The 25,867-nt window shown below is 40.5% G+C and overlaps 2 protein-coding genes across 4 annotated transcripts in view; one reads left to right on the top strand and one right to left on the bottom strand.

Annotated features, from left to right (window-relative positions):
• Positions 1–1,526: 1,526 nt before the first annotated feature.
• Positions 1,527–9,505, top strand: napgb (N-ethylmaleimide-sensitive factor attachment protein, gamma b). Its single transcript, XM_028472849.1, has 12 exons — positions 1,527–1,715; positions 2,297–2,364; positions 2,454–2,538; positions 3,478–3,495; positions 3,573–3,603; positions 3,696–3,805; positions 3,897–3,963; positions 4,064–4,134; positions 4,216–4,294; positions 5,343–5,422; positions 5,569–5,698; positions 8,846–9,505. The coding sequence occupies exons 1-12, from the start codon at positions 1,660–1,662 to the stop codon at positions 8,978–8,980; spliced, it is 930 nt and encodes a 309-aa protein (XP_028328650.1). The 5' UTR covers positions 1,527–1,659; the 3' UTR covers positions 8,981–9,505.
• Positions 9,506–17,390: 7,885 nt separating this feature from the next.
• The window catches only part of piezo2b (piezo-type mechanosensitive ion channel component 2b), a 114,451-nt gene continuing 105,974 nt past the window's right edge, over positions 17,391–25,867 (bottom strand). For all 3 annotated transcript variants that reach the window (XM_028472390.1, XM_028472392.1, XM_028472391.1), the window contains 11 exons: positions 25,689–25,836; positions 25,382–25,593; positions 25,131–25,289; positions 24,662–24,809; positions 24,105–24,293; positions 22,764–22,856; positions 22,127–22,296; positions 21,014–21,133; positions 19,379–19,458; positions 18,994–19,201; positions 17,391–18,094 (listed from right to left, as the gene is read on the bottom strand). In XM_028472390.1, the coding sequence (XP_028328191.1) occupies positions 17,842–18,094; positions 18,994–19,201; positions 19,379–19,458; positions 21,014–21,133; positions 22,127–22,296; positions 22,764–22,856; positions 24,105–24,293; positions 24,662–24,809; positions 25,131–25,289; positions 25,382–25,593; positions 25,689–25,836 (1,780 nt within the window). In that variant the 3' untranslated portion in view covers positions 17,391–17,841. The remainder of the gene's footprint in view (positions 18,095–18,993; positions 19,202–19,378; positions 19,459–21,013; positions 21,134–22,126; positions 22,297–22,763; positions 22,857–24,104; positions 24,294–24,661; positions 24,810–25,130; positions 25,290–25,381; positions 25,594–25,688; positions 25,837–25,867) is intronic.

The following is a 25,867-nucleotide window of genomic DNA, read 5'->3' as shown; positions in this document are numbered from 1 at the left end:
TGGTCGCAAATTTATCTTTATTTAGAAAGAAATACGTATGTCGGAGTTTATTTTGATATCTTAGAAAAAGGTGTGATGTATTACTATTATTTTAAGAAATATTAATGTTTTTAATATATATTATCACGAACATCAATAGGTTTAATAAGATTTCATTAACCACCATATCCTAAGATGCTTGATGGAAATATATGATTATAGTTAAGGGATCTATGAAAACTGCTTTACCTATTTTTGCCACCAGGTGGTACTATTCATTCATAAAGCCAGAAATAAAAGTAGTTTGACGCAAAATGAAAGACTCTTTGTTTCCTTCATGTGAGCTTTGTCCATAATATGTTTATTTAAGCAACTTTTTTTTCAGGAAAATTACTTTAATATCCTGACATGTTTTGACTGCCAACTGCCAGTCTTCCTTTTTTTGTTCTGCAGTGTTCTAATATTGCAGACTTGAGATTTCCCCGTTGTGCCTTTTCTTTCCCCATCCCGCTGTCTCTTTTTCACACTCCCTCCGATGTTCACATTTTTCCTTGTATAAAATATTCTTTCTGTTTTTCCTCTTTTTGTGTGTTACCATGACATGCATAGAATTGCATATATTGTGTTCCTTTTTTTGTCTTTGGTGTGAACAACTAGCAGCTATTTCTTTTTGTGTGTGTGTGATTGTACAGAACAATGTGGAAGCTAATTCCATCCAATGAGATACTATCTCATAATTATTAATTTGTATCCCATTAGGAGATAGTCTCTTATAATTATGACTTAAGATTTATTATTATTATTTTACTTTTCCTAGTTTTTTTTTTTTTTTTTTTTTTTTACTGGCGGAAATGGGCTTCCATAGAAAAATATTAGTTGATGTCAGAATGGAGAGGAAAAAAAAGATTATTAATATTTTTTAATATAATATTTGTTTCATCTCACCAAAACCGAGAGCTAATCTGTGAATGAAGCTATTGCTTTTAATACATATATGCATTTGTAAAATAAAATAAATACAGAAATTGCACTTTTTTCGATAAGCAGTTAAAATACAATAGAAATAGAAATGTTTGATTAATTTAATTAAGAACGTATCTTGCCTAAAATTGTGGGTCACAAAGCCAGTCTAGAAACTTAGCTTTAGATATTACATGTTTAAATTTGGAAATCAGATTTCAGACTTTAATTAAGAGGAAATGTACTTTAGTTAGTTGTTGGACTAAATTAATCAGTTATTTAAAATATGCAGTTTTTTCTGAGAGAACTCTCAAGTTGGCCCACCCAGAAACAACTCATGAGGACACATCAAAGTGATCAGTAGATGCCTTTGAGGAAGGCATAGGTGGCAGTTAAAAAATGTCAGGAGATCAATGTTCATTTCAATGTCATTTTACTGAAAAACTTCAAAAAAAGAAGACAAAATAAACTTGCTGGAATGATTGATACATGAGGGTTTATGATTTCTGTTGACAAACATCGCCGCGGCTGAGAAATTGTGAGTTTTAATCGCTTCCTTCGCGCTTCAGAATTTGGCCCTTGTCGGCACCCATAGCCTGCGACATCGGATGACGTATGCTTTGAGGAGGAGACACTGCTAATCCAAACAGCAACGACGAAAACCATCTTCAACGATTTATACTTAATAAATAAACACCGACACATCGCTTTTTCACCAGCATGGCCGCCCAGAAGATAAACGAAGCCCATGAGCACATAGCTAAAGCGGAAAAATGGTGAGTTTAGCCACAAGAATGCGAAAACAGAGAGAAGTGTTGTGCTAACTGAGGCTAAAGGGGAGGTTATGCGACAAAATACATACTGTACGCCAGGCTGGAACCCTTCATTATTTGGCTTTATTATTTAACCTGGGCAGTAATCATCAGCTATCTTTCTTATTTTATTGGCAGTGTCTATTGATACGGAAACGTATCAATAACCGTTAGTACTATGGGTACGTTTTTCCGACCTTTTCTCCATAAGTGTAATGTTCCTATGTGGCCGAGCGGTCTAAGGCACCGGACTAAAATAAAAAAAAAAAATCTGCCTTCTGCTGACCTAGGTTCGAATCCCACTTCAGTCATATATATTTTTTTCATTTTCACATATTTAACACGGCAAATTCCACCTTTAAAAATACATATATGAATAAAAATAAACATTTTAGGGCATTTCCTGTGTTAGGGCACCCATCACGTCACCTAAACTGGCCAATGAGGGGCGCTGCGTATGAATAGACTGGCAGTTTATTCATACATTTCCGTATCATAGCCACGGTCTATGTTATTCATGTGGGTTTTCCATGATTTTCCCGTAGCTTAAAGACGAGCCTGACCAAATGGAAGCCGGACTTTGACAGCGCTGCCTCTGAATACGCCAAAGCAGGTGATAAACAGATGAACACAACATACTCACTGTGTACCGAGTTCAACTAGTCACCTACTAACTAACATCTGCTTTGTCGTGTATTCTAGCTGTGTGCTTCAAAAATGCCAAGCAGTATGAACAAGCAATGGAGGCTTACCTGAAGGAAGCTGAATCCCACACAGAAAACAAGACGTATCCTCACCTCTGCAACAGCTGAAACAAATTATTAGTCATTCAAACGTCCAATGGCAGCCATCATTTGTCCTGTTTACATACTTGTCCTGATCTGGGTTAAACTAATGGCAACATTTAGAGAATGATTGAGTTTCTACATAAAACGTTTAAACCTCTCACATCTCCTCTTCCTACACAATAATGACATCATTACAGTCTAACATTATATAGCAAAACATCACTAATAATTAGTACCTTATTTACAGAGGTGTAAAAAGTACTGTATATCCTACTCAAAAAGAAGTACTGTTACTTGATTGAAATGGTACAAGTAAGTCATACATAAAATATTCAAGTACAAGTAAAAAAAATGTTGAATTAAATAGTATTCAAAGTAAAAGTTACTTGTTACTTTCACCCCCCCTCCCCCCCACGTTTATTTTTGGTAATGAATCTCGCCAGGCATCTATGTAAAATAAGATGTTTGACAGTATGTACAATATTTTTTATTAAATAAAATAACAACAATGAATTCAATTCAAAATGAAAAACATTCTCAGGCTCTAAGTATAGCTACATTTATGAACTCTAAAACTGAGAAACTAACCAACATTCACTGCTGTTTTACGTATAATCTGATTGGTTGGCTATGATATGATTGTTGTTTGGTCATTTCATTTTTTTGTAGTTTCACAATGTCTGTTGATCATTTTAAAACAAAAAAAGTAATAATTTACTCAGTAATGGTTGGGTGTAGAAATGTAATGGTTTACTCCTTTTAAAACGTACTTAAGTATTAGTGAAATTACTGATTTAGAAATATAGTAAAAAAAAAAAAAAAGTGCCACTACCCATGAAAGCAACTCAATTAGAGTAACGTGAGTACCTTCACCTCTGCTTATTTATAAGTATGATAGGAAATCATTGACAAACTGTGTTCCTTAATTCATCCTTCAGGCTTTTTCATGCTGCAAAGTGAGTATTTTCTTCATCAAACTCTTTAACAATAAACTAGACTTTACAAACCACTTAGTTTTCCCCTTCTGTCTCAGGGCTATTGAACAGGCAGGTATGATGATGAAGGTGAGTGTGTTCATAGAGCACATACACATGTTCTTAGTGAGTAAACGTTTAATGCCTGTTCATTGTTTTTTTATGGTTTTGACTTGCCACAGGAACAAAAGAAAATGCCTGAGGCCATCCAGTACATAGAGAAAGCCTGCATGATGTACATGGAGAACGGGACTCCTGACACTGCTGCCATGGCCCTAGACCGGGCTGGAAAGTAAACAACAAAAAAAAAAATCATATTTTCCTCTGAATGTAGGAGTTTGACTCAAGGCTTGTTGTATCGCTGATGCTTGTTTCATTGTTAGACTTATAGAGCCTTTAAACCTGGAGAAAGCTGTGGACTTGTATCAGAAAGCTGCTGGGGTGTTTGAGGTAAGAATGTCCGTTTCCATTCGTTTAATATTTTAAAACATTGCTATATGTTATTTTCTAACTTTCTACACATCCCGCGTTTTGCGTACTGAATCTCTAGAATGAGGACCGCCTGCGTCAGGCTGTAGAGTTGCTGGGCAAAGCATCCCGGCTTCTGGTCAGACTAAGGAGGTTAAGCAACATTTACACTAAGCCAAAACACAAAGTTTTCTCCTGATCAATCAATACATCATGTGCTTGTTTTGTAACCAGGCTGGATGATGCAGCAGTCGCTCTGCAGAAAGAAAAGAACATGTACAAAGAGATCGAGAACTTCCCAATGTGTTTCAAGGTTTGTAGAGGCATTTACAGGAAGCTCAATAAACTTGTACTCTTACACATTTTTCAGCATTACCCTCGCATGCATCGGTTGTTTTTTTTTTTTTGTTTTTTTTTACTTAAATACCCTCACAGCAGAAAATTGTGTCACTTTCCAAAAATCTTTGACCCTGCTTGTACTTTATTACAGCATTCATAGACTGTTGAGATGAAGATATTAACAATGAAAAAGTGTTTTCGGGGCAGTAATCATCCCTTAGTTAATTCTCTTCATCTGTGTTTCCCAGTAGTGAGCAGACACTCACTGGAATAGTTGGAAATTACCTGGTTGGATGATTAGAATGATTTGATCTAAATAAATAATATTTCAGTTTCAGTCTAACAAAAAGCTTCAAACATAAATCACAATTTAAATATACTCTGTATAACAAGACTGAAAAATGCGTATATGCCCAACATAAATCATTACATTCAAGCTACCTTTCTCAAATAATACACAAAAGAAATGCAAGCATTCAACAAAGTACATTTGAGTTGCCTTTTTCAAATAACGCAACATTTTACACAACATTTAACAAAGAACACTTCATACTCTTAAAAACATTTCTACTGATTTACATAACTTTCTAAAATATATTGATATTTTCTTTTTGAAAAAAAATAGTGTCACATTTTTCTCTCTTTATCAACATTATTCCACAATTCAACACCTAGTTTTTGACTTTGGTACAATAAACATAAATTGATCTCTTCGGCTGTATTTGCTGGTTTGTAGATGTTTTTTTTATTTTTTATTTTGTGTTATTCTATAATAAAAACAATGTATTTAAAATTCACAAGTTTTGATTTAGCAAATAATGGATGTGTGGTCATAATACCGTGCTTTGTTTATCAATCATACGGCCTTTTTTTGCCACAAAACAATATTAACAATGGTCTTAAAAATGGTTTCCCAGAGTTCTACACATGAATATTAGTAGATGTGTAGATTATTGACAATGGAAAAAAGGCGTAAAATGTATGAATTGTTCATAGAATGTTCAATTTTTTTTTCCTTGTAGAAAACAACTGCTCAAGTGCTGGTTCACCTTCACAGAGGTGACTTTGTAGCAGCTGATAAATGTGTCAGAGAAAGTTACAGGTGAGAGAAATGAACTTAACCTGAAAGCTGTGGTTTTTAATGTTAACACGCAAACTTCATTCAGTCTTTTTGGGACTTCAGAGGTAAAAAAAAAACTACTTGTAACCTTGTGACTCAAACTAAGTAAGCTGCCTGATCTCCTACAGTCTGCCTGGCTATAGCGGAAGTGAAGATTGTGTTGCCATGGAGACGCTGCTGCAAGGTTACGACGAGCAGGACGAGGACCAAATCCACCGTGTGTGCAACTCGCCTCTGCTGAAGTACATGGACAATGACGTGAGTCCCACTGACCTGCAGTTCCATACAAATTAGGGATGCACCGAATATTTGGTAACTGAATATTGCAAAAAAAGCTACATTCGGCCTTCGGTTTAGTGAGTTAAAAGCACGGCCAAATAGTAGCGCATGACGCAATCAAACAACGTGCAGTGATTTTGAGTCAGAAAAGTGTGTGCACGTTGCTGCAGATCCGGAGCAGCGGCAGCTCCTCCTTTCTGCACACAAACACAGCCAGACTCTCTTCTTACCGCTCTCTGTCATCCGTCACCACGGAAAAGTTGGAAACTGTCCAATTCCACAGCCAAGTTTGTTGTTAGCGCTGTGTGCCACGAATCCGTGAACATCCCCATTGTTTCCTCCTCAGTTTACAAGCGATGTTGGGTGTCGCTGCATTGACTGGTGTAGCATTAGCACAGAGTGCTAACAGCTGATGTGTGTAAACAATGGGTCCGTGGTTCCAAGCAGTGACTCAACACGATCGACAGCAGAAAAAGTAGTTCAGTTTGCATTTACATATACTGTATGGCAATAAAGTATAAAATATATTCTACAAATTTTCATTTCGGTGCATTCCTAATACAAATAGTTTTCCATGTTTACTCATTAACGTCATGATTACGTCACTTTTCCATCCATCCATCCATCTTCTCCCGCTTAGCCGTTTCCGGGTCGCGGGGGCAGCATCCTCAGTAGGGAGGCCCAGACTTCCCTCTCCCCGGCCACTTCCTCCAGCTCTTCCGGGGGGACCCCGAGACGTTCCCAGGCCAGCCGAGAGACATAGTCTCTCCTGCGTGTCCTGGATCTTCCCCGGGGCCTCCTTCCGGAGGGACGGGCCCTGAACGCCTCACTAGGGAGGCGTTCAGGGGGCATCCTAATTAGGTGCCCGAGCCACCTCATCTGGCTCTTCTCGATGCGGAGGAGCAGCGACTCTACTTTGAGCCCCTCCCCTACTTTGAGCTTCTCACCCTATCTCTAAGGGAGAGCCCAGCCACCCTACGGAGGAAACTCATTTCGGCCGCTTGTACCCGTGATCTTTTTCTTTCGGTCATGGCCCAAAGTTCATGACCATAGGTGAGGGTTGGAACGTAGACCGACCTGTAAATAGAGAGCTTCGCTTTTTGGCTCAGCTCCCTTTTTACAATGACGGACTGGTGCAGACTCCGCATCACTGCAGACGCCGCACCAATCCGCCTGTCGATCTCTCGCTCCATCCTTCCCTCACTCGTGAACAAGACCCCGAGGTACTTGAACTCCTCCACCTGGGGCAGAACCTCATCTCCAACCCGGAGAAGGCACTCCACCTTTTTCCGGTCGAGAACCATGGACTCGGATTTGGAGGTGCTGATTCTCATTCCGGCCGCTTCACACTCGGCTGCGAACCGATCCAGTGAGAGTTGAAGGTCATGGTATGTTGGAGCCAACAGGACCACATCATCTGCAAAAAGCAGTGATGCAATACTGAGGCCCCCGAACCGGACCCCCTCAACGCCCTGACTTACTGCCGGCAATGCGGACCAGACTCTGACTCCGGTCATACAGGGAACGAACAGCTCCTATCAGGAGGTTCGATACCCCATACTCCCGGAGGACCCCCACAGGAATCCCCGAGGGACACGGTCAAATGCCTTTTCCAGGTCCACAAAACACATGTGGACTGGTTGGGCAAATTCCCATGACCCCTCAAGGACCCTGCTGAGGGTGTAGAGCTGGTCCACAGTTCCACGGCCAGGACGAAAACCACATTGCTCCTCCTGAATCCGAGGTTCAACTATCCGGCGGACCCTCCTCTCCAGTACCCCTGAATAGACCTTACCGGGGAGGCTGAGGAGTGTGATCCCTCTATAATTGGAACACACCCTCCGGTCCCCCTTCTTAGAAAGGGGGACCACCACCCTGGTCTGCCAATCCAGAGGCACTGCCCCCGATGTCCACGCGATGTTGCAGAGTCGTGTCAGCCATGACAGCCCCACAACATCCAGGGCCTTGAGGAACTCCGGGCGGATCTCATCCACCCCCGGAGCCCTGCCACCGAGGAGCTTTTTAACCACCTCGGCAACCTCAGCCCCAGAGATAGGAGAGCCCACTCTCGGGTCCCTGGGCCCTGCTTCCTGATTGGAAGGCGTGTCGGTGGGATTGAGGAGGTCTTCGAAGTATTCCCCCCACCGATCCACAACGTCTCGAGTCGAAGTCAGCAGCGCACCATCCGCACCATACATAGTGTTGACGGTGCACTGCTTCCCCCTCCTGAGACGCCGGATAGTGGTCCAGAATATCTTCGAAGCCGTCCGAAAGTCGTTCTCCATGGCCTCACCAAACTCCTCCCATGTCCGGGCTTTTGCCTCGGCGACCGCCGTGGCTGCACTTCGCTTGGCCCGTCGGTACCTGTCTGCTGCCTCCGGAGTCCCACAGGCCAAAAAGGCCCACTTTTCAAACCTGTTAATTTAATAATGTAAAAAAAAAAGAACAGATCATCTCTCGGGCCCAGTTTTTCAAAAGGAATAGACAACGTTTCTGATTTGGATTTGTTTTGGATTTCAAAAAATCGTGACAAAAACAAAACATTTTTGATTTTGATGAATATATGGTGCATTAATTAGTGACAGAATTAAATAAATGATGTGCTCATTATTGACAGCTGTTTGGGAGGTTATATTATGAAGGCAAAATCTTTATCCTTTGCTGTCAAAGTGATCCAAATCCTACTAAAACGTTCTGAAAAACCTAAACTAAAGGCTGGAACCAGATCAAAACCAAGATTGGATTACGTGATCTAATCAGAGGAAGTAATCCATTTTTTTTTTTTGAAAAACCCATTTTTAAGATTTGATCCAATCCGCTTTCCAGAATCTGAGCTTTCAGATAATTGGTGTGAAAATAACTTATTGATTGTTCTTCATCACAGATTCCGTTTTTAATTAACCAAACACTCAGAAAATCCACCTCGTCTAAATAAGGTTTTATCCAACAAAACATTTACATTGAGATCATCTGTTTCATCAGTGAAACCCTTATGGGCAGCACTGGTGATGATCCATAAACAGGAAACACGAGACAAATTTCAGAATAAACACCAGCAGCAGAACACATTCTTCCCCAGTATTCACGCATAAAAGTTGATTCATGATGTATTTTTCTCCTTCCCAGTATGCCAAACTGGCCATTTCCTTAAGGGTACCTGGTGGTGGAGCGAAAAAGAAGAAAGCCCCAGCTTCTTCACCAGGTGGCGCTAGTGGTGCTCCAGCTGAGGAGGAGGACGACTACGAGGGCGGGCTGTGTTAGCCTCCAACTTGAGCTCCACTCCACCAATCCTCTTTGTGCAAGTTCCAACCCCTCCCAGTCCCAGTCCCAGTCCCAGCTCTGGCTGCTGTGCTCATATCATTACAGCGCCAATAAAAAGAGAATGAAGACAACAACAGCCCCTCCCCCTCCCCCCCCCAATCCCACAGTTACTACTGTAAGAGGTGGATCCTCTGCCTGTTGTTTGTACATGTTTTATTGTTTCTAGTTTCTGTGATGCTGTATATTTAGCAGTTCATGTTTGTGGATAAAAGTGTGACTTTAAAGTTAAGATTGATCCAAATACGAAAATAATGTAAAACCAACGACTCCATTAGTGTGAAAGTGTGTATTTGTACAGAGTTAATTTATTCAGTATTCATAAAGACTGATCTTTGTGAACATCTGTTAATGAAAGCATTCCTGAAGCATTATGCAATCAAACTGTTTGCATGTTTTGGGGGGAAAATAAACAGTCAAACAAAATAAAGGTAATATGAAGATATTGATGCCAATGCTCAATAATGACCTCCGTGCTAAGAACGTCTTTCAATCAGTGTAGAATATTAAAAACATGAAATAATGAGCTCGTATGCTGTGTTACTTGTACTTTATCATCTTATTCAGAAAATGACACCTTTACACTTATACTTTGTCAAAACCCTACAGATCAACGTAAAAGGATGAAGTATAACATGAATGAAATGTATTTAAAGATAATTTGGATTGCAGAAAGGTAAGTATATATATTTTGCATTGCATCCCAATACTCACTTCCTCACTGTATTATTAGTTTACACTTAAGTTCACACATTGAAAAAAAATGTTTTAGATGTGTTTTTCTGATTACATAAAACTATATAATTTTATTCTTTTACATGTGTTGGTTTGAAGTTGTGTTTTACAGAAAATATTGTTCGGAACAGCTTAAATTTTTGAATTTTAAACCAGGCCCAACTTTGATAGCCTTCTATTCAGCTGCCAGGGCCACTATAGAGTGAATGACAGGCTTTAGAAAGACTTCAGGTGGGTGGCATACAGTATATCTATAATAAAGGCTTTAGTAATAGATATGTGTACAAGAAATGTAACCCGGAAACTATGGATTGAACCTTAATGTTAAGATACGCCGACATTCGCTCTAACAAACCTTTTTTGTTGCATAACGACAATTTTTTTTGTATATGTTTTTAAAATAGCTGATTATTTATGTCACTCTGGTTGAGTTTTTGTTGTGTTGGAATTTATTTAATGTAAAGGTTGGGTTTATAATGTACGCATGCTTGTGTTTATCCTTTTTGTAGTTTTCAATTTAATTTGATTTTATTGTTGATTTGTTAAACTGTCATACACACAAAGTCACATGAATATAACAGTTGTAATGTGTTAACGCAGTGTTTTTCAACCTTGGGGTCGGGACCCCATTTGGGGTCACCTGGAATTGAGTTGGGGTCGCCTGAAATGTCTAGTAATTGCTAAAAAAAAAAAAGCTTTATATTTATAAAAACATTTTTAATTATTTTTTGAACTGACACATCACACACAATAAATATCAAACAACTCTTTTCTATACTTAAACTTGAAGTATAGAAAAATACATTGGCATTCTTCTCGCTCTGCCAGCAAGAGTGAGACATCTCACTTAGAGAACTGGGGTAATGTAAATAACCTATTGTTTTCTTTCATAACATTCGTTTTGATGTCTCACTATGGGATGTATGTAGTAGCACCCTTATTGCAGAGGAGCTTATCACACGCCACTCCAACATGACCGATCAGGACAGGAGAACCGCCCGTGCCACATATGGAGCAGAAACATCCAGTTGGTAAAACAGGACAAAAGTGAGGGGCGAGGAGTCGGACCAACTCGCCGCTGCACAAATATCCTGAACAGACACACCCCTGAACAAGGCCCAGGAGGTGGCTAAACCCAGAATCGAATGAGTATGCAAGCTCACAGGCGGCTGCAAACCCTGCCTTGGCTAAGTCAAAGCAATCACCCCCACCACCCAGTGTGACAGGCGTTGCTTAGTAACAGCCTTTCTCTTATGGGGCGGGACCCAGGAGACGAAGAGCTGATCGCTCACTCTGTGAGGCAGAGAAAGCTGCAACATCAATAGGAAAACACAAGTCCAGCACCTTCGGGATAAACACTTCAAGTTTGTGCGTCTCAACGTCCCTCCAGGACCAGAGCCAAATCCCACGGCGGCACCAGCAACCTGGACACAGGGAGGAGTCTGCATGCTTTTTTCATAAGCAAACGATCAGCGGATGATGGCTCGCCGTTTTATCCCAAAAGCCCACATGACAGGCGGCAATAGCTGCCACATAAACTTTCACCATGGAGAAAGCCCTCCGTTTGTCAATCAGCGCCAGCAGAAATGACAGGATCACCCCGACGGAGCACTGAAAAGGAACGTGTCCCGCCCAGTGACACCACTCCTTAAACACCCTCCACTTGCAGTCATACAGAGACCTAGTGGAGGAGGCCCTAGCCCTCTGAATTGTGGCAAGCACACGCTGTGAGAGCCCCACGGCTGACAGATTGCCCCATTCAGGGTCCAGATCCATAGCGCCAAGCGCTCTGGGTGAGGATGAAACACCGTGTCCCCAGCCTGCGACCGTACCCCTAGGGGAGCCCCCAGACAGTTGAGGGAGAAAAACATAACACACGATTGTGCGATTTCGATCCCGGCAAACAGATCCACCTCGACCCATGAATACGGGCTCACATCTGTTCCACGACCTCCGGGTGAAGTCTCCACTCCCCGTAACATTGCGTGCCCCTTACTCTCAGAGACAGAAGATGATCGCAACTCCATGGGGTCAGTCTGCGCGCCAACAGGTACAGCTGACGGGAGTGGAAATCGCCCTGGTGGTTGATATACGCAACCATGGTCGTATTCTCCATCCTCACCAGGATATGACGGCCCGTGAGGAATGGAAGAAAGTGCCGAAGCACGAGGGACACCACTGTGAGCTCCAAGTAATTGATGTGGGAGCGCTGGAGACTCGCACCCCAGCGTTCTCTCACTGACCACCCCTCGTACACCGCGCCCCAGCCCGTTAGGTCGGTGTCCGTGGTGACCACCTCCCTGGAAAAGTAAACCGTAGGAACTTTCTGTGGGGAGGATTGATCGGAAAATGGAAATACCCATTCTTCAGGTCAACTGACGTGAACCAGTCATTCTGTCACACCATGCGTAACAGGGAGGCATGCGTAAGCATCCTGAACCTGTATTTTCCAGAGATATCCATTGAGAGCACGTAAATCCAGGGGGAGCAGATGTGTGGCCACCAGCGGCTCCACTGCAGGCATGCGGAGTAGGCCCAGGCCCTCCATGTTCTTGCAGTCCAAGGACGAGGCACCTGGGACCATGGCCCTGTTGGCCGGTGAAGATGGGGAGCATCTGCTTTGTCGCACTCCTGGCTGCAGGGAGAGACTTCCCCTTGTACCGGGACAGGGTTGTCTTGTAATGATAGCGGGCCATGGGACGGACAGGCAGGCGGTGGCACATCTGCATACATCCACCATGTCAGAGCCAGGAAGAAGAGAGGCTGTCTCCCTCCGTGGAGGCGGCAGAAGTTGTGGGCTTTTCAACCCAAGCCGGGGTCACAAAAATGTCGTCGCCCTCTTCGTCCTCTGAGATGAGGACATCATCATTGTCCCCACAGTCAACAATGTCCTCTCCGGGCGGAGGGACAAAGGCGATGTCAGACTGTGACCCCCAGCTTGGCCCAGCAGGGGTGTTCGTCTCCATGCTCTCAGAGGTGGCAGGCTCGGTGTTGACCGAGGGAGTGTTGGCAGGCTCCGGAAGCATCTAGGGACTGCTGCCTTAGGCACCTGGGGCAGACCTGGTGCGTGTCCCGCTCAGAAATCAACTTCCCCCACCTGCAGAATCGAGCTGCCGAGCTACCGAGCTACCGAGCTTTTAGCCCCTCCAGTGCGTGGGGCTTTCTCCTCCATCCTTCTCCTTCTGTGCCGGGGTGCAGCAGATGGCGAAGCTATCGAGGGTGGTATTGACACCAAGCCAACAACAGAGGTGTTGGGACCGGTGTCTTCTTCAACAGCCGTGGGGGGCAACGAGCAGTGTGAGCCGAGCCGGAGACCGGGGTGTCAGCGGTCGGCCTTTCCGTCGACAGCTGTGGGGTGCTTTGGAGTTGTGTAATTACCGAGCGTGGGGGCAAGGAAGGCACTGCACACCTTAAAAGTTCAGGCGGAAAGAATACACAACAGCGTCTGGTGGCAGAATCCAAATACTGTCCACCTATGGACGGGTAAGCTGCTGCAATTAAAGCTTCCAGCGTGAGAAGAGGTGAAAGAATGCCGATGTATTCTCCGCGCGCCCTACTTATAGTAGGTGGAACTAGCAGCGGCGGATAAATACATCTTTCATTGGCCAATCAAATTGGCGTAATGACAAAGGACTTCTGGATATGACACAGGGGGCGTATATCCCACAGTGAGACATCGAAACGAATGTTATGAAAGAAGTAATTCTAGTAAAGAATATGTCTTAATTAACTATACTACGGTAATGCTTCTGTCTTAATTTTATCTTAGTTCATCAATAATGCTAGTTTCTAACCCAGTGATTCTCACAATTGTATTTTATTTTTTTCAAAAGAGCCACATTGACAGAGCAAAATCAAGGGGAAAGCCACTTTTAAGACAACATAACCAATTCCACGCTGTCTAAAAAGATGGTATCGTAGATAATCTTTTGCTGCTGTGCGTTTTCCTTTTTGTTCACCAGGCAGATAACTTTCATTGAATTGTGGATGTGCTGTTTTGGAAATGGGCAAGCTACTTTGTATAAACATGCGCAGGTTCGCAAATTAATTAACCACAAAGGTTTCATGCCATGAACAAATAAGAATTTGTCTGTTAATTTCTCCTGAAATTTCCTGTGCTCTTGTATGAATCTATATACTGTATATGCTTCATACCTTTCCATTTGCGGAGCTAATAACCTGGATGCAAACGTGTCCTGTGGTTAAGTGTGACGATGTTGCAATAAATGCTGCGTTGCCAGGTTTGACAGTGCCTCAATTGGGAAACACCATTAATTAGGCCTCTTCTCCTTTCACCATAAATTTGAATGTGTGCGAGTACGTTTTGTAGTGTAGAGTCCACTGTATGTTGTTTACAGTATGTAGCACATTTGAAAAAAGTTGACCATATTTTTATAAGCTACCATGCAAGCCACCAATTAAAGCTTGATAATAATAATGGCTTGGATTTATATAGCGCTTTTTTTGAGGAGACTCAAAGCACATTAGTCATTCACAACAGTCACTCACACAGTCATACCGGTAGTGGTAAGCTGCAATGTAGCTACAGCTGCCCTGAGGCAAACTGACAGAGGCGTAGCTGCCATTTTGTGCCTAAGGCCCCTCTGACCACCACCAACATTTACGCACAATTCATACCCATTCATACAAGGCAATGTGGGTACAGTGCCTTGTCCAAGGACACAACGACAATGACTCAGAAAGAGTGGGATTCGAAACCCCAACCCTTCCGTTACTGGACGGCCCACTCTACCAGTGAACCACATGTGGCCCACGAGCCGCCCAATGAGCATCTCCGCTCTAACCTCACCTATCCTCCTGTGTAGGAATGGGTTTGGTGTTTCCATTTACACTTCTTGTGTACTTCTCCAAAGGCGTATCCCCACACTTCCCTAAACGTTGCACACACACACCCATACACACATCCATTATGCAGCGTTTGATGGCTTCTGTAAATTTTCCAGCCGACAGCTTTTCCATATCAGTGCGGATGTCTGCAGCAGGATGGCTTCTGACAGACGTGTAATGAGTGTGTAGTAGCTTCCCAAGATCGTTTTTATCTTTGACGAGGCTAATGCTTTCTACCTGCCTCGCGTTATAATTTGTTGTGCATCACTCAGGCTACTTTTTCAATGACTAGGCAGTGCATTTGCAGATAAAGCTGACCAGAGTAGAGAGGGCAAGACACTTATTTCTGACAACACCATCAACACTTTATATATATATTATATTTTAAAAGGGATTGATGTGGATTATCAATCAGTGGTTTATCAATCATTGGCTATAAAATGATTAACAATGTTTCACACAACTGTGCAGCATATCTAGTATTATTATCAACAAATACTATTAGAAATGGGTTTGTAGTTACAACAGGTATAAAGCATCTTTGGTAACACAAAGTTTTATACATAAGGCAGACGTTACAATGTCATTATCTGCCATTAGCATGAATAAGGTGTCATGAAGGCTGTCACTTGTGCACCTTTGGAGCTATGTTGGCATTTTTAGGCTAGGTGGAGGGATCTAGTGGGGTTAGGGTTAAGGTAACGAACGACACTTATTCATGCTAATGACAGGTGTCATGTCATAATATTGACAGTGTAATGTCAGCCTTATGTATAAAACCTTTTTTTCCCGGAAAAGTGAAACATAGATATAGTGGAGAAGATGAAAAACAAAGGCGTGGCTATTTAAACATTTGGTTTAAACCTTTAAAAAATTGTGTTCAATTTTAAAGCATCAATTAGAAATCACATTTTATTACTAATAACATTATTTTCTTTAATTCATGGTTTTGGGCGGTAAATTATTAGTGGTGGTCATTAATTTATCCGTTTAGTCATGGGTGTCAAATACGGACCACTTTGAGCTCACGTGGGCCGCAAATTTCAGGCGGGAAAACAAGCAATTTCAACATTATTCTGCCCTATAATAAATATACGTAGAGTAATGGAGGTTTCCTTGAGTTTGTGACTAATTTTTCAATTTGGGGGTAAAATTGTGGAATAATTTTAATGAAATTGCAGGATTTTGGAACTTTTTTTTTTTTTTTTTTTAAATTGGTGATGCCAAAATGACTGCCATCATGTGATAAAAGCGTGGGAAAACTGTGCCCTGACAGTTGACAACTAAAATACACAAAATGAGGGAAAAATATGCTAAACACCACCAAAAACAACAAAAACACACAAAAAAGGAGAAAAATATGCTAAATTGTACCCAAAAAATAAACAAAAAATTACAAGAAACACAAAAAAAAAATTCAGAAAAATATACTAAATTAACAAAGAAAATAACAAGAACACGTAAAATGAGACACACATGATTGGAACAAAAACACACAAAATGACAACACAAAACAACAGTTACAAAATTTCCTGGCAAATATTGTGGATGTTCATTGAATTTACGTATTTGGAATGGCTGAGATATCTACAACTGAATTCCTTGGTATTTTTACACAATGGTTCATGTTTTTGTAATTTCCACTTATTTCTGCGGGCCACATTTGATGCAAATTTGGCCCCCGGGCTTTGAGTTTGACACATGTGGTCTAAGTTGTTCTTTTTAGAATTCTATTTGACATTAATCAGAACTTTATGAATTTAACCAGAAATGACAAGAAGACATTCTGCTGAAAATTTCTCCATGAGTTGGGGCTGTGACAGACTACTTTCATCCTGGCCTACTTGATATAAATGGAAATGCTTTGTTTATGATTTCTGGCTCTTCCACGGGTAAACAGATGAAAAACTCCCCCCAAAAATTCACATCTTTCCAGACATTTTATTTACAGATCTATAGATCTGAATCATACCACATTGCCTTAACATACAGGCTCAATTTCACATTTCATTCCACCGTGTCCTGCCCCCGCCTCCTTAACGTAACCCCTATGTACATGTATTGAAAATGAAGTCATGGCAATAATGAAGTTTTTCATTCATGCTACGATGTCCTCTAATGCATAGTTTGGACCACAGGGCTCCGTGTTTGAGGGTGTGTCCGCTCGTTTTTTTTCTTCCTTCATAGCGACGTCCACGAGTGATGAGGTGCAAGAACGTTCCACCTTTAAATGCACATGACCCTGATTCAGAAACAGCTGTAGCCAATCTGACGGTGGTTCAGAATGTGGACGATTGGCAATATTTTTAAATCCTCTGTCAGGAAGAAGTCCATGATGTCATCATCCCTTCTTTGAAAAAGCTTTTTGTACTTTTTCAGTAAACAAACAGTCTATCTGGGCCGTAGCCACAATATATTTCATGCCATTTGAATAGTTATCCTCTTTTCTGAAACTTTTTAGATCCAACAACACCAAATGTTGAATCAAATATCGTGTACAACGTATATCTGCTCTTCCTGAGAAAAATACGTAGATCACAACACTTTGTTTTCTCATACAAACAAAATAAGGCAGGTAAAGAGGGACTGATAGTGTCTCCATAATGACTTAAAGACTAAATCCAAACATGGTCTCTCTCTTCATGTCCTTTGCTTTCGTTTTTGTTTTATGTTTCTCATAAACATGGGAGTTCAATATTTGCAGTCTCACCATCCAGTTGTAGAGGGTATGAGATTGTGCTCTGTAGTCGTTATTGTGTACTTGTTTGTCTGTGTGAAGCCCTTAAAGATGATCTGCTGCAACCACTGTGGGTTTCTCCCTTTTCTACCATGCAATTGTGAAAAATGTTAAGAGGCAGATGGTAGGAACAATTAAAAAGTGCATTTTTAGGAGCTTTTTTTTTTTGTTTTTTTCTTCAAATATAATTTAGAACAAACATATTCCACACAATCTCCTACTACTACATTTTCATCCACTTTGAAGACCTAATCACAGCACCTGCAAATTGTGCTTTCAATGAATGCAAACGTTACGGTTTGTTGTCACTAAAGGGTAAAAACCACAATGTCAACACAGTGTTTTTTAGTTTTGTTTTTTTGTAGCCTTTCAGCTCCGTTGAGGAAGAAGTTTGGTCTTTAGTTTCTTGAAAAGCTTTAAAAATTTGCAAACCCCACTGTATTTTCCGAAAAAAAAAAAAAAATAAACTCTTTTAACGTCGTTGTTACTCTGTTTTCTCACGAGTCCACTTGATCATCGTCTCGGGCGAGCGGTAGAGGAAGATGAGTTTGGAGTACATGTCCTCCTCCAGGTCCAGTTCACCCGTCTCTCGGACGAGGAAGATGTCAGTGCAGAGTTTGAGGATGCGGTCAACGTTGGGCAGCTCCTCAAACATGATGGTGTGAGAAATACCGCTAAAGAACTCGCGCACGAACTTGCCAATGACCAGAACCACGGAGGCATACAGACCCATGATGCTATAGGCAGAAAAACAGAAGGAAGAAAAGTTGTTTAATTGTTGAGAGTCATGGTTACGTCTCTCCAGGAAGACTGGGACTGCGTCCAAATATGACGTAATAATCCGACGGCGGCGAAGGTTAGTAACGTCTGCCGTGGTGAGAAAACTACAAATTTCAGGAAATGGACTACTAAAAACGCATTTATAACACTTTCTGCTGATATAATCTCAAATATCACAAGGTTTGAACTTTGAATGTAAATCAAAGGAAAAGAGGCTACCAGGGTACAAAAGTGAAACTAAAAGAACGTCACATTTAAACGTTTACTTGGAAGCTTTAATTCCTCTTTAAAGCGGAATAAAAGTTAATTCCTCTTTAACCTGACCTTGTAAACGCTTAATTCCTAATGCTAATTTAATTCAGAATTAAACTTAATTCCAAATTAGGTGGCTGGTTCATTCAGTTTTGAATTCCGAATTAAATAATTCCTCTTTCTTGTAAACAGTTAACACTTAATTCTGCTTTAAATTAATTCCAGTCGTTTGCGCGACTTGCGGCGATGACGCGCTGGGTGAAGACATAATCCAACATGGCCGCCCGGAATAGAGCCCACACTATTTAATGAGAGCCTTAAAAGACACGATATAAGGAAAAAAGGGGATGGACGGAGGCATAAACATGCAGACTTTAACACGTACACATGGACTTATCACACACGGAGATCAGCAAACGGAACAGGCTTCACCGAACGGGTGATACTAAGACCTGGACATAAGGACAATTTTAACCAAAACCTTAAAAAGTGTATCTGGAGAAAATCGCCTACCCTAGCTTTAATGCTAAACAATTCATTTCTAATAAGTATTGTATCTTCCTATTAAAGGACAAACACACTGGACACTGTAATGTGTACGTACCCGTATCCAGCCAGGAAACCCAAACTGGGCGGACTGACTTGATCACTGAACACATACAGCTCCAGTCCGGCTTCCATCTTGTATTTCTGACTCATGTTTATGGCGCCGGGCACCGTCTGAGTGACGATCCACCACTCCTGGATCTGATCCAATGCTTGTGCTTTCAGATTCCTTTTTAAAGTCACTTTGAGGTCAAGCATCTTATTATCTGCAACGTATCCCCCATTATGGAATTAGATCAGAGAAAAGGGATTTGTATTGCAGAGATTTGAAAATGCATGTATTGTTTAACACCAACAACGAACATAGAAACACTTAAACAACATTTTGAGTTTCAGGAAACAATAAGAATGTTTTCGACTGTGAAAAAGTTTGAATTGTTTACCTTTATAGAGAACATCAACAGGCTTAGCGTCAGAGTCACTGGGAGCTCGAATGTATCGAGGAAAGATTTCCTTCAGGGTTCTGTTCAGAGAGGAGAAACTCACTCAGGAAGACACTGGCAGTTGTTTTCTAAACCAGTGAGACTGAATTTTTCAGAACATGTGAAAAACTAATTTTCCTTTGTTTAATCGAGTATAATTTCAATATTGATCAAATTAAACTGTATTCTTACAACACTTTTCATACAAGCACGAGACGAGTATCAAAAAGTGTTTTCACATTTGAAAAGGACAACACACTATTTAAAAAAATTAAATAAAAGCTTATCAAAAGCAGCACAGCACCCAGCTACTCCTACAATCCAGATTGGATATATAATCATATATTGCCTTTAAAACAAGAGAGCGTTGCTGTTTAATGCAACATTTACCTAATTGATCAGTGTTACCTAATGTTTTGTTTTTGAAATTCCTGCTTATAATGGAGCTTAAATCACTGATTTCATTGTTGGTTTTTAATCACTGTTACTGATGAAGTTTAATTTAGATTTATGCAAATCTCTTCAATCTTATTATTAAAAAATCTGTGTGAACGTTCCACCTTTAATCATGTAAAGCACTTTAAGTTATCCTGTTTATGAAACTCTTCGCTCATTTCTTGTTGTTCTGTGTATATTTGTGGTTGTTTTGTGTTCTATGTCATTTTTGTATATTTTTGTTGTCGTTTATTGTATTGTTGTTGTTGTTTTGTGTTTGTTTGGAGTCATTTTGCTAAATTTTGTTGTCGTGTTGCACAGTTTTCTGTCATTCTGTATAGATTTGTTGCTTGGTGTGTTATGAGTTATTTTGTATGTTTCAGAGTCATTTTTGTAGTTTTGTATATTTTTCACAAATTTGTTTGTAGTCATCTTGTGTGTTATTTGTTGTTGTCCTGTTCTTTATTTTTCTGTAATGTATGTTTTTTTGGAGTCATTTAGTTTTTCTTTGTTGCTGTTTTTGGTATTTCTGTTTGTCATTTTGTGTGTTTTTGGTATTTCTGTTTGTCATTTTGTGTGTTTTTGATATTTCTGTTTGTCATTTTGTGTGTTTTTGATATTTCTGTTTGTCATTTTGTGTGTTTTTGATATTTCTGTTTGTCATTTTGTGTGTTTTTGGTATTTCTGTTTGTCATTTTGTGTGTTTTTGATATTTCTGTTTGTCATTTTGTGTGTTTTTGGTATTTCTGTTTGTCATTTTGTGTGTTTTTGATATTTCTGTTTGTCATTTTGTGTGTTTTTGATATTTCTGTTTGTCATTTTGTGTGTTTTTGGTATTTCTGTTTGTCATTTTGTTGGTTTTTGGAGTAACCTTGCTCATTAACTTGGGGGCCGCACAAAATTAGACCGTGGGCCGCATGTGGCCCCCGGGCCAGCAGTTGCTTATATCTGGTTTACATGTACATTTAGGTGAAGCGGAAACTTTTTAATGGTACAGTGACGCCTACGCTGTTGATCACTGTCATTGGTAGCGAGTGTTACATCTGCTTGAGCCTTAAGTGTACTGGACTTACCTGAATTCAATGAATGAGTTGTTCCAGAGTTACAGTACATACCATTTTTTTTTTTTTTGCCTACTATGGACAACCTGATGCTACTCACACTTGTAGGTTCTCTTTTGTCCCTTTGAGCAGTCGAATTAGTTCCTGCTTTGTATCTTGGTCAAGATTGGTCACTCGTTTTCCAGATGCTGTTTCAGCCTTGGCTCCAAGGCTTAAGTTCCTGTAAGAAGGCAGAATGTTGTTAAGGCATGTTTATGACTTTGCTTTGATCTCATAAAACCATGTGTTTCTTTACAGGAAAGCTTAATTTGTCTGTTTTTTTTTAAAAAAAAACTAATAATTCATTTATTTGGATACTGGTTTGTTCCAGAGAATATAGAACACCAGTATCAACCAATGACTATATGAAATGCTTTAAACCACCAGAGCCATTTTGACATGGAAACTGGACTTGCCTCAACTAAACCACCAGAATCAACATGACATGGATGCAGGGGTGGACTGGCCATCTGGCATACTGGGCACCGCCCCGGTGGGCCGTCAACGTGAAGGAGGCCAGTCCGTTTTTTTTTTGTTTTTTTTTTGACGAGCGAGAGGAGGCAGACATGTTAACAGGTGGCCAAAAATGGGCAAATAAAGAGGAACCAGGTGGTATATAATGGTGAAGGGTAGCTTAAATGAGCAAAATGTGGCAAATAGTGAAAAAAGGCAAAAATGTGGAACAAAAACAGGAAAAATGTAGGTAAGAAAAAAGAAACAAGTGGTATTTATTGGGCAAAAGTTAGTGTATTTGGATGAAAAGTGACCCAAAAAATAAAACAAAAGACAAAATTTATTGAAAGTGTCAAAATGAACTTGCAAAAATGGACAAAAATAGGGAAAAAAGGGTACCGTATTGAAGTTAAAATCTGAAAAAAGTGCCAGAACTTTTTGAAAAGGGGCAAAAATTTAAAGTTAAAAAGTTTCCACCTTTTAAGGTTTTCTAGGGGAATAATTAATTTAGTTAAGCCATAAAAAGCCACATGTTGAACATCACTGCCTTAATAACGGCTTCTACGTAGTGGGCTGGTCTGGTCAGAAAATGCCAGTTATGAATTTTTGTCCCAGTCCGCCCCTGCCTGGATGAATAAGAATCTTCCCAGAAATAATGTGATAAATGATTGTGACACATTCTAGGCTAAATCTGAAAGAACCGGGTTTGTTTTGTAGATACCTCTGCACAGACCATTTCACGGTGATGGGAAAATCCTCCTCGGAGTTCAACATATCTATCAAGTTCATTCTGCTGGGGGGGCTGATGGTCCACAGAGAGTTAGAGTTGCCTTTTAGCTCAGCAATGATCAGGTCATCTGGCAAGTATCCTTCCAGCCACTGTATGGCTTCCTAATAGCAGCACAAAGTACAAAGACTAAACCACAACAAAGCAGTTTCACTGTCTAATTTACATTTACTGAGCTTAAATGCAGGAGAGCAATAACTAAGAAATTAAAAACTGATGTGGTGATCTTAGTGAGTGGCCTTCATTTTATTCCTCACTTAAAAAAACATTCCTAATAATAATAATAATAATAACAATAACACATTTTATTCACATGGTAAGCGCTTTTCAAAAACTCAGACACTTTACAGTTAAAACAATTACACACAAGTCTGTCCCCCCATTATTACAGATATTGTAATTCACCCCTTTACAATCTTAGCTTCCACCTCTGACTGCTGCATAATTCACCAGAGGGGTTATGATCTCAGTACAATTACTAATAAATAATATGAAAGTTAATAAAGCCTATTTAACTGTATAATAAAAAAGTGAAATGTTTTGGAAGACAACAAAAACTAATTATACTCACGTCGTCAAGATAGTACAGGTTCTTAAATTTACCAAATTCTTGTGCCGTCACGTTGTGTAATTGTTTTTGCTGAGCGCTCATAGTGAAAATGGGCTGTGGAGAGAAGAAGATTTGTTAAATAAATACATTCTTTCTATAACAGGCATGACAAGTGCTTTTTTTTTAAAGTCTTGTAGCACAAATATTTACCCTTTTTTTGGTTTTAAAGTTTAATTTCCACTCTATCCCAGTCATGGACGTTAGTGTTAAAGTATTATGAATGGTGGTGAGGGTCCTTTCAACACATGCTAAAGACGTATATTAAGGTGCTGTATTAGAATCCAATCCTATCATTATTATTATTAATAACACTATAGATATATCATATTACCAACAACTTCCGGCAGGGGTGGACTGGCCATCTGGCATACCAGGCATCGTCCCGGTGGGCCGTTGACTCGAAGTGGGGTCCGCTACTTTTTTGGATGAGCGAGTAGAGGCAGACATTAACAACAGGTGGCCAAAAATGGTCCAAAAGTGGCAAAAACTGTGACTAAAATGGGCCAAAAGCAGTCGAGTGGCTAAAAAAAGGGGGAAAAAGAGGAACCAGGTGGTGTGTAATGGAAAAGGGTAGCTTAAATGTAGGGAAAAAGGAAACAAGTGGTATTTATTGGGCAAAAGTTAGATTATTTGGATGAAAAGTGGCCCAATTTTTTCTAAGAAAGGTCAAAAATTGGATAAAAGAGTCAAAAAGAACTTGCAAAAAAGGACAGAATATGAAAAAGGGATATTTATTGGCAAAAGGTAGCAAAAGTCTGAAAAAATGAGACAATGAAGTAGCAAAATGGCCAAAGGAAATAGGTAAAAAGGGGTTAAAAAGTTCCCCCTTCAACGTTTAATGCTCATGTTGAGCATTAATGACTTAATAATGGTTTCTACATGGTGTCACTGATAATGCAGTGGGCTGGTTTGAATAGTAAATGCCAGGGCAGAATTTTAGTCCCAGTCCACCCCTGCCTTCTGGTGTGAACCATGTAGCAATTGGAAAGTAGCATAGAAGTTAGCAGGCAGATAATAATGATCTGACCTTGTTATCCTTGTAAGGAAAAAAAAATGTCTGCTGTTTTTCACATATAATGTACCTAGCAATGACCCGTCACCAGTATGAGATCATACAACAGAAAAAACAATGGGAACAAATGTGTAATCTTTCAAATAATAACACGTTTTTCACTTTAGAAAGATACAAATCTTTCTAAACATCTTATTGGTTCTCATCCTTTGATATCTTTTGATATCTACTTAAATAAAGCTGTTTGAAATCTAACTATTGATCTGAACAAAGAAGCAGCAGTTTGACACCTGAAAGCCAGCCAGAGTGATTTCAAATGAGACGTCCAGCGGAGCATTGACAACTCCTGCTACGGACTTGACGAGAGACATAAAGAGCAGCGGGAACCAGACGATGCAGATCAGCAGCATTACAATCATTCCTCCCATCCCGTATTTCACCACCTTCTTCTTCTTCTGACCTCTCGGCTGAGGGTATCTCTAGAAAAGACATATACTGTATAAGACAACTATAGAAGCTACTTTGTTCATCCCTAATCAATGACATGCTCATTCCAGCGAGATTCAGTTTGTCTTCTTTCTTAAGAGTATGTTGTGTTGAGGTTTTGTTTATTCAGACAAGGTCAACTGGAACGATGGAGCAGACCTTCTCCGACGAAGACTGGCTATTGACAGTTGAAACATGTCAGAAGATGAACATTCCTGAAAAACATTGTCTGAATAAAGAAAAGCCCAACTTAACAATGACATGCTATTTACCTATGTGGGTGGTAATACGTTTGAAAAATGAATCAAAGAGAAAATGTCAGTCGTTGTGACTTGACAGACAGTGGCTTTGTCTTGCACACCTTCTCTGACTCTCTCCAACATTTGAGGATGAAGATGTGAGCATAGATGTCCTCCACACAGATCCAGCTGGACAGAGAAAGGGAGGTGTCGGTCCAAACCCAGTCCATTACAGCTCGTAGCTCCGTCAGGAAAGGTACCAAGCGGAATCTGAAAATCACAGAATAAAAGATGCGATTTACGACGAGTTATTGCTTCATCAAATCAGGCCAGTTTTCATCCATGCAAACACATACAGGTACTATCATTTTTTTCAATTTAATGGCATTTCGTTGTTACTGGTAATCGTTATAGGCATGATGATCCAATACCCCACGAACGACGACTTTAAAACACATTACAAACATCTTATTCCCAATGAAAAGGATCTCTATCTCCTTCCACTTTTACTGCAGCTTCCTAGGTGACACTCCGACCCCACAGCTATGTTTGTCCAGCTGGAAGGAATGAAACATTCCCAGCATAACTCACCCTTGAAACAGGAAGAGGTTGACATAATTGTAGCTCTTTGTGAGGAAGTTCCCCAGTACGCGGGTGGGATAACCACAGCGGATCTGATAGGCTGACAGCCCGAAGTAGATGCACTTCACAAAATACCACATCTGAGCAACCAAGTTTTCACTGAAACGCCTGCAGGGGAAAGAAAGGTAAAAAGCAACAAATGAAAATCTGATATCAGTATGAAAAAAAGTGGACACCATTGTGCAAAGTTTGTAGCTTACTTGTCTGTAACTCCTGGCAGGATAAAGAACATCCAGAAGTGGATCCCAAAGACAAGGAATACCTGAAAGATGACTTTGCCCATAACGGACTTCCTGAGGTAGAGGGCCCGGTCCACTACCATGGTTCCAAACTGGATCAGTACCATGACCAGAAAGGGTCCTGGCACTTGATCCTCTGACAAAGAGGAGGTGATGTCTGCTGCCGAGTGTTTCTGTAGTGAGAGAAGTCAATGTAGCGGTTCATCTCTTCAGTCAGAGAATAGAATGCAGGGCTAAAAATGTCGGCCTGTCATTTGCAGATACGTACACCAAAGGCCCAGAATCCAAAGACAATGATGATGAAATCGACTGTATCAGCCAAGAACATCAGCACATAGACATCAGTGACCGCGCTGTACTCGGGATGGATCAGATTATAGAAAAACTGCTTCATGGGAAGGTAGATCTCCAAAAACCTACAGTGAGTACAATCAATGTGATTTTTGG

This window comes from Gouania willdenowi, chromosome 17, assembly GCF_900634775.1.
Source record: "Gouania willdenowi chromosome 17, fGouWil2.1, whole genome shotgun sequence".
Lineage (NCBI taxonomy): Eukaryota > Metazoa > Chordata > Actinopteri > Blenniiformes > Gobiesocidae > Gouania > Gouania willdenowi.
The sequence above is the reverse complement of the archived record's forward strand: the minus strand, read 5'-3'. Positions and strand labels throughout refer to the sequence as shown.

Excerpts from the sequence above, each read along its gene's own strand:
- napgb (XM_028472849.1), top strand. The coding sequence starts at position 1,660 with ATGGCCGCCCAGAAGATAAACGAAGCCCATGAGCACATAGCTAAAGCG. Across the intron at positions 3,604-3,695 it reads AGGCAGGTATGATGATGAAG|GAACAAAAGAAAATGCCTGA; the intron begins GTGAGTGTGTTC and ends GACTTGCCACAG. Across the intron at positions 3,964-4,063 it reads AAGCTGCTGGGGTGTTTGAG|AATGAGGACCGCCTGCGTCA; the intron begins GTAAGAATGTCC and ends CTGAATCTCTAG.